A 14,347-nucleotide genomic window follows, 5' to 3' on the forward strand; every position below is an offset into this window, starting at 1 on the left:
CTCTTGTTTTCTGCAAAATATTTGCCTTCAACTGCGACTCCTTTGCAAACAGTGGGCTAGATCCTGGGCAAATCTCTTTCTGGTGCAAAGCTAAATTGTCACCTTGAAGCTATAGTATTCTAGATTGTGAATGGTGTTGAGCATGAGTAAGACTTAACTTTCTCTTCCTTTGCTAGCTGTATGGAAGTTGCTCTGAGTACCATTAAAACTGCTGATACTAGAGTAGAGAACGGTGATTGCTGTGGTACTCCAGAGGAAGAGGAAGGATGAAAATAGACTTTCAAAAGTGACTGGAGAGGAGGCAGTGTGCCAGTTCTATGCAGCATTATCTTTTGTTCCAAAGGGGTAACAGCTGACTGACTATGTTGTGCCGAGTATGTCAAGTTGTATTGACCCTAGGATACCTGCTAACCTGTGGCCCCTGATAGCATCAGCAGTAACGCTCAGCAAAGTTACTCGGTGTCACTTGCTGCTGATACCTCATCAGGATGAGAACTAGTCTGCAGGAGTGGCGGTTCTTGAAGCAGCTCTGATCCCTCAAAATAAACCAGGAGGGAGCACAGGCTGCAAAAGGGTTGCTTGCCAAGGATCTCTCCATTCTTGACTTCTCATATAATGACTGATCTGATCAGTCTGCTGCGATGGAAGGACTGGCACTGAGCCGCATCATGTACCTTCTTATGAAGCTGCATAACCCACCACCTCCTCTTGGGCTTATGCATCTGTAATTCTCACCTCTCCATGAGAGTCCCTTCTGCATTCTGATTTGTCAGTACCTCAGTCTAGCTCTTGACTTCCTCTTGCAAGTTGAAAGCGACCACCAAACTGAACCTGAAATAACAGACTCAAAACCAAAGACTGGTAAGAAAGACAAATGCCTCACACATACAACCTCAAGACGATTCAGCAACCGATTCTTTCAGATATGCCAAATTAGTCACTGAAGAACCCTTCATGCGAGAGACACATGGACTGCCCCAAGCTATGCTAGGTGAGTATTTTTTGCCATAATATTTACTTTTTTTTCTTTCTTTTTCCTGAAAAGAGAAGTAGGGAAACACAGAAGTGCTGAGGATTCAGATACCATGTGCAAAATTAGGAAAATGCAAAGGCAGTGTGGTATCTACATATTTTTTTTTTTTCCCTAATCTGTTTAGTGAAGGCAATTACCCTGTGGAAGGATTTGGATATGTCAGCACCATAATATACATAACAGCCTCGGCAAGTGGGTGCTGTCTTCCGCTAGTGCATGCACAGCACTCGCTGCTGCGTGTCACAGAGGGAGACCCTGCAAAAATGTGTTCCCAGACAGGACCAGAATTTATGCTGAGAAACACAGTAATAAGCCCAGGAAGGATTTGATGGCAAATAAGGACCAGAGCCTCAGTAGCTCACCTACAGAGAACTTCTGAAGTTCTGAGTGTAGATATCCCAGTATGCAGGCTTCTGTGTGCTGAGAACTTTTTTTTAAGCTGGCTCCTATTTTGGGTCCTGCGTGGGGGTGGCCCTGGGAGGGTGTAGCTCTGCTCAAGTTCTATGGCTTTTGGCACTATAGCTGGAAAGTAGGAGGCTTTGGCCTGCTGCATTGTGACATGCTGCACCAGCTGAGAGCTTTGGAGCTGAGCATGAATTTTGCTGTGTTTGTAGGTCATGTGTGCACAAGTGCGGGTTGTACAGCAACTGTGTCATGGCAGAGCTGCAAACGGTGCAGTCAAACCACACAGCTCTCCCCTCCACCTCCAGAAAACCCAACCCCCAAACAGGTCGTGTGTTTTGAAAGGCAGATTTGAGAGAATTCCAGAAGGCTTGCTGCCACTTTTCAGGATTTTGTGGAAAGGGGAGGGCGATGAAGGGCAGAGGTGGTTTTCCATCACTGGCTACAGGCAAGAACACCATGCACTGACTGGAAAGCTGTAGTGACTGTTTCTCAGCCTAGAACAGATCTGTGGGTCCCCCAGCAGCTGCTTCTAGGCCTGTAATCCCTGTCTAAGCCTGTCTTGGGGGGTCTCTGAGCTTCCTTCGCTGAGAAAAATGCTTTTGGAAAGAAAAAGGAATTAGCAAGCATGTCTGGCCCTGGAAAGAGATGGAAACATTCTTAGGGAATGAGCAGCGGCGGAGAGGAGGCCTTCTCCACTCCCTGCTCACGCCCTGCGGAGACGCAGTAGCTGTTCCACGGTGCGTGCAGGGAGCTGGCACGTCCCCTCTCACCTCCCTGCTGCCCTTTGCACCTGGTGTTATTGTCACCATTGGTTTTGCACGGAGTGCCAGGGACATAGGTGCTGCCCCAGGAAACTTGGTACCCCAGCACCGCAGATCTGGCGCTGTGGCTTTCTGCTCCACAGCACTGAAGGGAATCGTTGATCTCTGAGAGCAGTAGGAATAATGACAGAAGTTTACCTTATGTATTTAATACCTTTCATGCCTGTTTCTTGGGGAGAAATATCTGGGACTTTTTCCCCTCCTGAGCCTTTACTGAAGCTGGTCTAGAGATCCTCTGACTTGCACAATGGAGGAAAAATGAGAGAAGCTAGCAAGATTTCAGAGATGATTCAGCTCTTGTTGTCTTTCTATTTCTGCAGCAAAAATGCATGTATTGGAAAACATGTGCTGGTAATGGCAGCCTCAAATTCAACTGTAATGTCCAGGTTCTCCAAGTGGGAGGGCTTCTCTCAGTAACTTTTTGCCCTTAAATGTGTTTATCACTTTTGAATGGGCATAGCTTTGAATCATGGAGCAGAGACACAGCAAGCAGGGTACTGAGTTTTGCCTTCTTGTGATCCATGTGTGAACTCTGGCTGGCATATTCCTGATGATGACAGCCAGTCCTTCCTCAGGCCGCAGATTGTGTCTACAACATGTAGAAAGGAGACGTTGGCTTTATTTTGAGAGATGTGCAGCAGGTGAAACTGAATACAATGATCAAACATGACCCTGTCTGAACAGACCCTGAAGGGTTCCAGCAGAAGTTCTCACCATGTGCAGCACCCTGGAGCAAGGGGGTTATTGCTAGAGTAAGGGGTCTGTGTTTTTAGGACAAAACTTCTCTGAGTATGTACTAGAAAAAAAGCCCTGTTGCTTTTTGAGCAGAGTTAGCATCTATGAACATCTCAGTTCAGATGCTAAAGACTCGACCCCCAAACTACCAGAAAGATCCATTACTTAGGGGAAAATGCAAAGCTGTTTCAGGCTAAGCTTCCTGCCCCCGTCTCTCTCCCTTCCTTTTCAGGGCTCAGAGCAGTCTCAAACTAGAGATGTAACTGACATCTGTGTTTCACGGAGTTTCAGGCTCCCAGCTCAGATAGGGGCTAACCTGAGAGGCTGAACATCCAGGCAGCAAAGATTGTGTCCCTCTCTGAAGAGCTGAAGAAGTCATTTTCTGACCTTGGGGTTCAGTTCAGTTGCAAGCTGTTGGTGTCCTGCCCCAGGGGAAACTGATGCATGCGTCGCCTTTGCTGTTCATTTTAGAGTAAGATGAAGGTATTGCTGAGCCTGACTCTGGTGCTGACATGTCTGGGTAAGTTGTAAGTCATTCTGGTGGTTTTACGTACCTTGCCTGCTTTCCCCTCTGCCTTTGCCAAAAGACCCATCGGTTCCTCTCTTCCTGCAGTGAAAACCCCTTGGGGTTTCACAGGTGCCTGGAGCTAGCAAAAGTAAGGGGGCTTCTGGTAACTCCTCTGGTCTCCACATGCTGCTACTCCCTTCCTGCAGACCTCACGTATATATAGGCTTCAAATTGCACTAGCATCCCTGGATGGAGTCCTGTACTTATTTTGCCAGGCTCCAAGGCTTTGAAAGAAGCAGAGCTGCTTTGCCAAGTCTAAATACAGGGAAAGGTTTCCAAGGTATTGATTTTGGCCCTGCTCGAAGCAACTGGCTCCCTTGGTCTTCTCCGCTGGCAACTATTTGTCATCTTCAGCTCCACAGCTGGTCAAGACCAGAAGAAACCTGTTTGGGAAGCTGTGGCACTTTGCATTTGTTATTTACAAGGCATCAGACAAATACTTGGTGCTTCGCCAGGGCTCAGCCCTCAGTGTCTTGTGGACAGAGTGAGCAGAATGGCTAAGACACCAGGAAAAGTCTACCTGTCTGAGCAGCTCCCTGCTGAAGCAGCTTACCTAATTCTTGACAAACAAGTGCCAGAGTCTCAGCTGCTTTTCTTGCTAGGTTTTGCCAGTGCAGACTCTGGGGCAAGCAGGGTTTCTCTTGACGAGCTCCAGGGATGTTTTCTGCCCCACTTCTTTCACTTCCTGCTGCATGCATCGCGGTCCACCGTGTTGGCAGCTGCTTTGTGCTGGTTATGTCAGCTCTGTGGTCTTTGATGTTCCTCTGGTTTGTCTTTTTTTCCCCCACTGTCCAGCTTCTCTAGAAACCCTAAGCAGTAGTTATGTGGCCAGACAAGGCCAAGCCCAGGTCAGGAGCCTGTGAGCAAGGGGTAAAGAAGCCAAACAGGCAGGTTGTGAAAGAGGAACTGAAATGCGTGTGAAGCAGTTGAATTGCCCCTGGCCTGGTGTAGATGAGAGCAACACTGGTTGTCCCAGCCAGTGACGCACAGGAACAGCCCTGCAGGAGCTATGGGCTTTGGCTCGCAGACGCAGAGGGCTGGGGCTGTGCTTCCCTGCTTCCCTACTTCCCTTCTGTGTGGCTTGTTCAGCGAGCACAGCAGCCCTTGGTCTGGCGACTGGGAGGATGTGCTGCCCTGCATCCCAGGCACACCAAAAGCAGGGGTCAGGGAGAGGCTTTGCCTGCACAAGGAGCAGGGCCTCCCTGTTGCGCTCCAGACTGGTCAGTGCCATTAGCCCCAGGCTTATCTGGAGAGGAGGTATCTATGGGGACAGGCAGGCTGCATCTGGCCGTCCTCCCTGGACTCATTCTGCTGTCCTTGTCCCTGGCAGAGCAGTGCAGCGGGTTGGCTGGCTGGGTGTTCATGGAGCCTCAGCTTCGAGCCAGCGCTGGGGACTCTGTCCTGCTGCAGTGCCTCTTCCTAGACCCAGTGGCCAAGGGCTGGATGATGACCAAAGTGGACTGGCTGCGTGTGGCAGGAGCCGGCATGCAGAAGGTGGGTCAGGACCAGGGGATGGGTGGTGGAGCATTGTGTGGGGGCAGATGGCAGGGGAGGGTGAGCGAGGCAGCCCTGCTGCTCTCGGGAGCCTGTGGGGGAGCCTGTGGGGAAGCCTGTCTGCCTGGCCCAGGCTATGAAAGGAGGAAGGTTCCCCGGTGTGGTGGCGGGGCACCTCCACTGCTCCCCATGGCCCTGCACCACAGGGGAACCACAGCGCTGGGTGCTGTGTCCTGGGGCTTTCTGAGAGAGCATGGCAGCTAGCTGGGCTCTCGTGTGCAGTGAGCGCTCCATGGGGAGAGTGAGCAAGCCCCGATCTGAGGGCTTTTGAGCAGGGAAGGGACAGAGGGAAGTGCCCTTCCGCTTGGCTCCTTACACCTGATGCTTTCTGTGCCCTGGCAGGAGGAGATGGTGTTTTATTACTACAACAACCATAGCATCCCTGTGGGCCATTTCCGGGACCGGGCACAGTGGCAAGGGGACCTTTCCCTCTGGGATGGCTCTATCCAGCTGCAGGATGTACAGGTGAACGACAGTGGCACATATGTGTGTGAGATCCGGCTGCTCCAGCACAGCAGCATCTTCAAGAACCACACAGTGCTGCACGTCAGCCCCACAGAACAGAGAGGTATGCACCCTATGACTGCTCCCCTCTCCCATCGCCCTGTTCGGCCCCATGGGGAGGGGCTGTGGAGGCTCTGGGAGGCTCTCAGACCTGCCACCACAATTCTCCTGGGGTAGGGCCGGGGACCCTGTGTGTACCATCCCCTGCGTTGGTGTCTCCCCAGCAGGACAAGGAGTGGCAGGCACCCAGGACTCTGCAGCCCCGGGAGACTCTGGGTTTTGGCCTGTGACTGTGGGCTGTGGCTGTGCGGCCATTGTGCTGGCTTTCCTGGCCGGACTCAGCCTGAGGAAGAGGTACCAATGCTAGCTGTGGGTTTATGGGGCTGAGCAAAGCACCTCCTTGCAGCCTTCCTGCACTGTTCTCCCTGGCCAAGTGCTAGCCTGACCTGCCCCAAGCAGGGCTGGAGCTGCTGAAACTCGGGGGTTCATCATCCCGGGCAATGCTGCTGCCCGCAGCGGGGTGCAGGTTCCTGCTGCCCTCTAGTGTCATGCTGCCCTGGCCAGTCCCCCCTTTGCTCCTAAACCTCCTGGCCTCCCAGCATGCCTGCAGTGGGTTTGGCCTGACCCAGGCATGTGCTAAGGGATCCCGGCATCCCAGGAGAGGGAGGGCAGGGACAGGAGGAGTAGGCGATGCTTCTTGCCAGAGATGATACTACCGTTGCCTTCCCTCAAGGTCTGCAGCCAACACGGCTCTGGAGAGGACTGGAAATGGCAGCAGCAAGCGCAAAGCAGAGGTGATTGCTGAGGCTGCGCCGTGTGGAGGGGACTGTGTGCCTGCCCTGGGACACGGCCACAACCTGCAGGAACCAAAGAGAGGGAGGAGAGGCAGGAGCAGGGGAGGGATGGGGCACGCAGGGCAGGTGCAGAGCACCCACGCCTCTGCGCACACTGGGCTGTGCCCTCGTGTGGCCAGCCACGCCCAGCGAGCACACAGGAGAGCTGCAGGCTTCTTGCTGTGCTTCTGGCTGCGTGCGTGCGTTGCGGCTGGAACAAGCTCCAGGTCCTGCCATTTCATCTGGCTTGCAGTTAAGAGGAGGCACTGATGGAGCAAATGCTCCCGCAGCAGCCGAATGCCTGCGAGCCGAGAGGCTTGGCAAGGGGACATGGGGTCCTGGGCCACAGCCTCCCACTGAGGCTGAAGCTGGGGTCATCCTCACGCAGGATGGTTGCTGCCTCATCCCTAGCTAAGGCTGCGTGTCCTCAGGGCACAGAGGGATCACTGGCTTGGGGCATATGGGCACAGGGCTGGGGATGCTGAGGGAGGGAATCCCACACTGGCCCAGCATGAGGTGCTGTTTGCTGGCCGGCCAGGGCCATGGCTCTTGGTGCCAGTCCTATGACTGGGCTAAGGCAGACCTCGTGTTTTTGGCAACTGCTTAGTTCTGAGTGTCCTGGTCTCCCCCTCATAGGAAGCGCTTTACTCCTCAATTCCTGGACCTGAGATACCCAAGGCTGAACAGGATGCATGGAAGAAGAGGAGAGCTGAGGAGACCTACATAACCATGGTGAGGAGCCGAGCCATGGCAGGCGTGGTCAGGGCGTGCAGCTATGTAGGGCTGGTGTGACCCCCTACATGACTGCCCCCCTTCCCAGGGTGACAGCATCCAGGGCCTGACCCCTTGCTCGCCATGCCAGGCAGCAGCATCCCTTGCCTCCTGCCCACTTCAAATGGGCCCCGATACCTGCAGTGAGACTCACGCCCTGTCCCTTGCTCCTTGCAGCACCCCTCTCACTTCCAGGAGAACGGCATCTACGTGGAGCTGGCCAAGAGGGTGATCCCAGCAGAATGGATGGCAGAAGGGAGACAGGGTGATGGGCAAAGCGAGGAACCCTACGGCAGACCAGAGGCAGCACTTCCATGGGCTCCAGAGGGGTAGAAGTAGCCGTGCTGAGGGATGTAAGCCCCTTAGCCAGCAGGTCTGTGCAAGACATCTTTGTTCTTTCAGGCAGGCCAACGTTCTGCTACCGTCAGACCTTCCTCTAAGAAGTGGTCCCACTTTACCACGTGCTCAGTGCCAGAGCCACTGCTTGGGCATGTCCCATCCCAGTTGTTTGCTGGGGGATCAGGGGAGAGACATCCCTCTGGTTCTTGTCTCCTGGTCTCTGGAGTGGGGCACAGCAGGCACAGCCTCCACGCTCTAGCTTTGATCCTGGTCCATGCTGCTTCAGGTCCTGAGATAACGATCTCCAGGGAGAGCCTGGCAGGCGGGGGAAGATGCAGCGGGAGCCGTGCCAGTGGTATCTTCTGAAGATAATAAAGCTCAGGGAGTCTTCCCTGTTCCTGGCTTCCTTTTACCTCCTGCTTAAGTGCCAAGTGTGCCAAAACTTGCCTGGCCCAGGACCTGGGAGCCTCTGCACCTACGTGCAGCCTCGCACAGGGCACCCACACCTGCCCCGTTGGCTCCCGGGAACAATAAAACCCAATGGGCCATGAAGGGGGTCCCTTTGCAGCACCTGGGCTGTACCGAGCCACCCTACTGCCCTGGCTCTGCTGGGACGGGGGGGAGCGGGGCAGGCCCCCCGGGCAGCAGGCTCCCCCATGGGCAGCAGGGTCCCCCACGTGTGCTCGCTCACACGTGTCTCCCACGCACTCGCTATGGGTGAGCACGTCCCCGTGCACCCTATACCCGGGGCTCACTGCCCGGACCCGGGGGGAGGCCAGCAAGATGACTCCGGTTCTATAGATAGATGTTTGACACATCCAGGTGCAGGGGGGGCCGGGCCCACCTCCCACCCGGCTCTGCGGGCTGGGAGACTGCAGCAGGCTGCGCTGGGCTGCAGTCCTTGGTTTCACGTTGACACCCTACTCTCTTTTCCTGGATGAAGCCGAATTAATGGGATTACGGGAGGAATCGGCAACCAGCGCTGGTTTTGGGGTGTCGGGGATTACAGGTGACCTCTGCTGCCTTTGCAGGGTTGGGGGACCCGTTCGAGCAGAGCAGAGCGTGCTCTGTCTGCCCAGCGTGGTTGGGAAACCGTGCTGCATGTGCAGTGAGTGTGTTTGCGAAGCGGGTTGCCTGTGTTCACGCTGGCACTTCTGTGATGCCTTCTCTCCTGGTTGCCCCCTTTCCCCTCCTGGAGCTGGTCAGGGAGCAGAGCACCTGTCCATCCCTCCTGCTGCCCCATGGCCCCATCCCTTCCTCCCTAAGGCTCTGGTGCACAGGTGCTGAGATGTGCTCTGACTCCAGGGCACCCCTTGCCTTTCTCCTCACTGATGCTGCTGCAGTAAACCCCACCACCCTGCGTCCCGCAGCGCAAGAACTAGGTGGCTGAGCAGCTGCTGTCGCTCACTTTCTGGTCTCCATGAGGTCATATGTTGTCTCCTTCCTGCACCAGTCTCTGCAGCCTGAATCCAGGCTTGGAGTCCATGGCCCAAAGGCTTTCTTCATCAATGGTGTGAAGGGGACCAAAGACCTCCAGCTTCCCAATCCAGAGGGCTGGATGAAGAGAGAGCGTTGCCCTGGGATAGCATCCTGCTGGGGAAGAGGAAAGGTGCTGGCAGAGTCTGGCATCACTGGGAAGTGAAGAGGCTGCCCTCGCATCAGCATGGGAGCAGGCAGGCACACCGAGTGCTTCTACCCGCTGCTGGCCTGCGGTTGTGCCTCCTCCTGGGCATGCTGGCTGGGCTGCTGTGTGGGCTGCCTCCTTGGGAGCTTCTGCCCTTCCCAAGCCCGATCAGTCCCTCTGCTCTCTGCCTGGTTTTGGAAGGGCATTTCTGATGCTCCTGGGCCCTCGAGAGTGGGAATTGCTGCTGTGAGCGGTGTGAGCAGGGCTGGGTCGCTGGCCTTCAACAGGGCAGAGGTGACACATCTGCATGTCCTCACTGAAATCAGGGGGCTGCAGGGGCCGTGGGAACCTTCGAGGTCAGGTCTGCGCTGTGGGGCACCGGCTGAGTCCCTCCCCGCGCTCCTGGCCTTCCGGGGGGAAGAGGAGCCCTGAGTGCCACTTGCTCCAACGGCAAGTTTGCAGGGCCAGAGGGAATCCCAGCAGCAACCTGCTCCTCGGCTGCCCTGGGGTCAGCATGCTGCAGGCAGGAGAAGAGCTGTGACAGCCCACGACCAGACCCTGGAGCACGGAGCAGGAGCGTTTAAGCACCAGGAGCGTTCGCCTTCTGTTCAGGGGAAAATTTTTCTGCCCTCCCACTTCCCCTGATGAAATCCACCAACCATAGCATTTACTGAATTCTTCGATCCAGCACCACTCCAGCCAGCCATATTGGGCTGTGGAAATAAAGCAGCTCTAATGTTATATGTCACCTGCAAATAACCCGGGCGTTCGAAAAAAGCAAACCACCACCACCAAAATCCACACCAATACCAGGTCCTCTCCACACACAAAAGTCCTTCAAAATGAGCCCGGAAGCTTGGCTCCTGCAGCCCACCTTGTTCCTCACTGGCCTCAGCTTGCTCCTCTCGCTGGGTAAGTGTCGACTTGACCACTTGCATGCACACGGCTGCCAGGGGAGAGCACCCAGGCTGGGGAGAAACACCCTCTCTGGCCAGGAGCCCCCTCCCCACATCCCAGCCCCGAGAAGCCCCTCCTGTCACCGGGGAAGCAGCGAGCCAGCGAGAGATGCTGTGCCGCAGGGATGGGGACGGAGGTGGTCCGAAATGCACCCTTGCTGCAATCTGCCAGCCAGGGTGACCTGCTTTTAGGCAGGATGGGGGGTACGTTGCAACTGCAGCTTCTCTTAAAAAAGCTGTGCATCCTGCTCACTGGAGGTTTTGGCTAAGTGCAAGGCTGTTTGCATGACAGGCAAGGGATGTGGGCTGCAGCGGGGAGAGGGGGCAGCTCTGGCTTTGCCTTGCTGGGAAGGCAGTGGCTGGTGGGCTGCGGGTGGCTTGCAACTGCCCTTTGCTTTGTGGCTGGCTGCTGGGGTGGTGGGCTCTGAGCTGACCCTGCTGCATGGGGTGGCGGGGAACCATAGTCTCTGCATTTCTGCCCTGCCCCGGAGGCAGTGGCGTGTCAGCAGGTTTGGGTCTATATTGATTGGAAACAGAAATGCATCTCCTCTGTGAAGTGCTCTTCACCTGGTCCCGGAGCTGCTGGTGGGCTGCCTTTGCTTTAAGAGAGAGGCTGGGAAATGGCGGATAAAAAGCCCAGCAAGGTCTGCTTTAGAGGCTGGCTGTAATTTTACCCTCCCTCCCCAAGCCCTGGGTGCAGGGTATAGTGTGGCAGAGCATTTGGGAGCGTGCATGGCACCGAAGGACGCAGCCTGGATGGTTGGTCCCAGGGATTTTAGCGGGTTTCTTTCCCCACCTCTGTTGTCCCCTGGTGCTGGCTGCCCAGGGCAGTGGCAGAGTTTGGACCTGAGCACATAGGTGCTCCCAGGGCACATGTCTATCGCGTGCTGGCTGCCCACGAGGACCCTCTGGCTGCAGTATGGTCCTGCTGTACCAGGTGGCACGGCAAAGCCCTGGCCAGGGCTGCCTGGGAGAGCTCCTGGTGGCACCTCTGTCCTCTGCAGAGCCCCGGGGTACCCTGGGACATGGCTCAAAGCCATGCTGCCCAAGTGTAGGCATAGCATGAGGGCCGCCAGGCACTTGAGCCTGCACGTCTGTGCCGGGGCCCCTCCAAGCAGGCCTGCTGGGCTGGGTCTGTGAAAGGGCCTCCTGAGATGGGCAGGCTCCTGGCTCTTCTCTCCCACCCCTAAGAGGTTTTTCTTGAAAGCATCTAAGGGGGTGGGCTGTGATGGGGCAGCAAGGCTGGGAGACCGGCCAGCTCAGGCCTGGACACTTTTTGCTTCCTTGGATGCTGTGAGTTGTTGCCGTGTACCAGCTCTCCCCATCCCTGCCTCCCAGCACCCTGTGGGGAGCCCTCCCTTTACTGGGGCTGGATGGAGGGTGCCCACCATGGCTGCTGGGCTGCCAGCACGAGCAGGGAGCCGTCTACAGGGGCTTGGCCATGCTTGGTGGGCACCCCTCTGCCTCCAGAGAGCTGGCTTCAGGTTGCTGCTGGTTCACACCTCGCAGCAAGACCTGTGGCTCGAAACAGCCATATCTGCAACTCGGAAAAGCCTCTTTTCCCTGGCTGCAGAGCCTGGCCCCTTTCCTGCCCTGCTTGCAGACGGAGTGGATTAGCCAGTGGAGCAGCCTTGACATGCATCCAGCTTGGCCACGGGGCTTGACTCAGGAGCACCTCAGGAAGGAGGTTTGAGAGCAAAGAGCAGCAGCCAAAGGGGAGAGGTGAGGTGATCGGAAAAGCCCCTGCTGCTAGTGTTGCTGTCCCTGCCCTGCGGGGTGCCACAGCCCCCCTTTACAGTCTCGGCCTTCCCAACAGTCCCTCCAGGTCTCTCCGTCCCTGTGCTTCTTGGGGCTTAGCCTTAGAGTTTGCAGCACGGGAGCCTGTCTTGGCATGTGCGCCCTCCCCTTTGCAGGCTGGGGAGAACATGCTGGATGCATGTGCTGGGTTTCAGGTGCTGCTGGGGCAGCCATCAGACCAGGGGAGCTGCAGAAAAGGAGTGGAAGAGGGAGCAGGGCATGGACACCCCATCCCTGCCTATGCCCTGGGTGAGCCATCCTGCCCTGTGAGCTGCACCGGGTAATGGCCCCGTTTCTCTGCCACAGCAAGGCCAAGGTGCAGGGACTGGCCTTGTCACCGCAGGAGCAACTGAGATCTTGGCCCAGTCATTCCCAGCTAGAGAATCCTTGCGTGAACACCCCCGGGGAGGGGAGCATCTGCATTTCCCCTGCAGCCCCCAGGGGCTGGCCCTGGCAGACCCCAGCCCTCACCTCTGTAGTGCGTCCTGCTGGAAATGGAATCTGATGAGTGCAGCCATAAATTTCTCCGCGGATGTGGCGCTGAGCCCAGCATGCTGATGCTGCATTCAGCCTTTTGCATAGCGTTATCGATTCTGCAGCAGGAAAGCCTCGTTTAAGTGACAAGGAGCAGGGATTGCCTGGAGTCAGCAGAATTTAGCCCTGGGCACAATCAGGGCAGGCATGGCAGAGAGGGGCCATCAGCTCTTGCAGAGCACAGCCAAGGGATGGTGCCAGGGCTGGGGCTGCTCCCCCCTTTTCCCTTGTCACTGCTGTGCAGGGGAACCCCAGTCCTGGCTGGTCCTGGCGTGGTCTGTGCGTGGATGTGCCTGAAAGGCAATTCCAGGCCCCAGGTTGAGCTCTGTGCAACCAGCCAGCGTGCAGGGTGGGATAGGGAGACCAGCCTTGCAAGTAGGATAGCTACTTATGTCCCTTTCTAACTCATCTGCATCTCTGCTCTTGCTCTCTGTGCTTGTGGCAGCACCCACGGGATTGGGCATGGAGGTCATGGCTCCCGCCACCATCAATGCCTTGAATGGCTCCTCCGTGAAGCTCTCCTGCACCTTCAACTCCTGCTACAAGGTAGAGAACAAGCAGTTCTCCCTCAACTGGACATACCAGGAGTGCAGGAACTGCTCTGAGGAGCTGGTGAGTCTCGCAGGGGCTGGGGATTGGCTGGGAGGTCCTGGGACCAGCTCAGGGTAGTCGTGTGTGTTCCCTGGGGTCCTGAGCCTTCTCCTTATGTCTGCGCCTGCTCTGGCCCTCCTCTGCCGCAGGGAAAATCAGCAACTGACCGTGTGAAGAACAAGTGGTCAGGGCAGCTGCCCTGATGTGGCAGGACAGGCAGGCGTGAGTGGGGAGAGGCACTGCGAGGAGACCCTGTCCCTGGCTGCTGTGGGGGCGAGAGCCAAGCGGGGACTGTGCTGCCCGTGGAGCTGAGCGGGTGCTGGCCAGCTCAGGGGCAAGCGTGCAGCATGGGTGCATGTCCAGGGCAGTACGTGCAGGGGAGGGGGATGCCTGGCCGGTGAAGGCGAGCAGGAGGGCTGCCAAATGCTGTCTGACCTCCTCTCCCGCGTGGGATGTCCAGTTTCTGCAGTTCCGGATGAAGATCATGAACAAGCAGCTGGACCGCTTTGGGAACCGGGTGGAGTTCACCGGGAACCCCACCAAGTATGATGTGTCCTTCACCCTCAAAAACGTGCAGCTGGAAGACGAGGGCACCTACAATTGCTATGTCCTGAACCCCCCGGACCGGCACCGGGGCCACGCCAGCATCAGCCTGAAGGTGCTCACCAAAGGTAAGCAGTGGAGTGGTCCCCTCTGCTGTCAGGCACCCGTGGGTGCCAGCTGGCTCTCTGGTCCGCCCCGTGCCCTGCCTTCACCCTGCATTGCACATGCAGGGCTTGCTCCCCGGCAGGGGGGAGCAAGCCCTGCCGCTTCCCTGTTGCTCCTGCTGGCTGCCCCAGGTGGGGGCTGTGTGCCCTGAGCCCATGCCCTGTCTCCCCAGAGCCCCCGAAGCACGACTCAACAGTGGCTGTCATCGTGGGCGCCTCTGTAGGTGGCTTCTTGGCCGTGGTCATCCTGGTGCTGATGGTGGTGAAATGCGTGCGCCGGAAAAAACAGCAGAGGCTGAACACAGACGACCAGAAGACAGAGGAGGAAGGGAAGACAGACGGCGAAGGCAACCCGGACGAGGGCACCAAGTAATGCCCCCCCGCCCACCCCTCCCTCTTCACCCCTGTACAGCGTGACCCCCTCGATGTGCTTCCCAGAGCAAGGATTTCTGTCTCCCCTGAGCATCCCTCCCTCCATCTACCTACCCCACCCAGCCTGGAGCAGGGCGTGGAGAGAAGGTGGTCCCTGGAGGCTGGCCGCAGCGGGCAGAGCTGTGGAGGGTGGCTAAGCGCAG

At 56.9% G+C, this 14,347-nt stretch overlaps 2 protein-coding genes across 7 annotated transcripts; both read left to right on the plus strand.

Moving 5' to 3' along the window:
• The first annotated feature begins 846 nt into the window (after positions 1–846).
• On the plus strand, positions 847–7,958 carry JAML (junction adhesion molecule like). 5 transcript variants are annotated; one of them, XM_049799584.1, is made up of 8 exons: positions 847–991; positions 3,286–3,514; positions 4,893–5,056; positions 5,459–5,684; positions 5,845–5,974; positions 6,354–6,414; positions 7,090–7,185; positions 7,402–7,958. In XM_049799584.1, exons 2-8 carry the CDS (start codon positions 3,472–3,474, stop codon positions 7,555–7,557), a joined length of 876 nt encoding a protein of 291 aa, XP_049655541.1. In that variant the 5' UTR covers positions 847–991; positions 3,286–3,471; the 3' UTR covers positions 7,558–7,958. The 5 variants fall into 5 exon arrangements, with proteins under 5 accessions (XP_049655541.1, XP_049655542.1, XP_049655540.1 ...); XM_049799585.1 differs by having other exon boundaries at positions 3,466–3,514; XM_049799583.1 differs by lacking the exon at positions 847–991 and having other exon boundaries at positions 3,162–3,514.
• A 1,876-nt stretch (positions 7,959–9,834) lies between these two features.
• SCN2B (sodium voltage-gated channel beta subunit 2) lies at positions 9,835–14,145 on the plus strand. Of its 2 annotated transcripts, none has more exons than XM_049799586.1 (4): positions 9,835–10,099; positions 12,920–13,086; positions 13,526–13,736; positions 13,946–14,145. In XM_049799586.1, the coding sequence occupies exons 1-4, from the start codon at positions 10,030–10,032 to the stop codon at positions 14,143–14,145; spliced, it is 648 nt and encodes a 215-aa protein (XP_049655543.1). In that variant the 5' UTR covers positions 9,835–10,029. The 2 variants fall into 2 exon arrangements, with proteins under 2 accessions (XP_049655543.1, XP_049655544.1); XM_049799587.1 differs by lacking the exon at positions 9,835–10,099 and adding an exon at positions 11,133–11,865.
• The last annotated feature ends 202 nt before the right edge of the window (positions 14,146–14,347 follow it).

This window comes from Accipiter gentilis, chromosome 5 (genome assembly GCF_929443795.1).
Source record: "Accipiter gentilis chromosome 5, bAccGen1.1, whole genome shotgun sequence".
NCBI lineage: Eukaryota > Metazoa > Chordata > Aves > Accipitriformes > Accipitridae > Astur > Astur gentilis.

Bases quoted from the DNA above. Each gene is read 5' to 3' on its own strand.
- SCN2B (XM_049799586.1), top strand. From the start codon at position 10,030: ATGAGCCCGGAAGCTTGGCTCCTGCAGCCCACCTTGTTCCTCACTGGC. The intron at 10,100-12,919 runs GTAAGTGTCGAC...TGCTTGTGGCAG, and splicing joins CAGCTTGCTCCTCTCGCTGG to CACCCACGGGATTGGGCATG. The intron at 13,737-13,945 runs GTAAGCAGTGGA...CTGTCTCCCCAG, and splicing joins CCTGAAGGTGCTCACCAAAG to AGCCCCCGAAGCACGACTCA.
- JAML (XM_049799580.1), top strand. From the start codon at position 4,826: ATGGGGACAGGCAGGCTGCATCTGGCCGTCCTCCCTGGACTCATTCTG. The intron at 5,685-5,844 runs GTATGCACCCTA...GTGTCTCCCCAG, and splicing joins CAGCCCCACAGAACAGAGAG to CAGGACAAGGAGTGGCAGGC. The intron at 7,186-7,401 runs GTGAGGAGCCGA...TGCTCCTTGCAG, and splicing joins AGGAGACCTACATAACCATG to CACCCCTCTCACTTCCAGGA.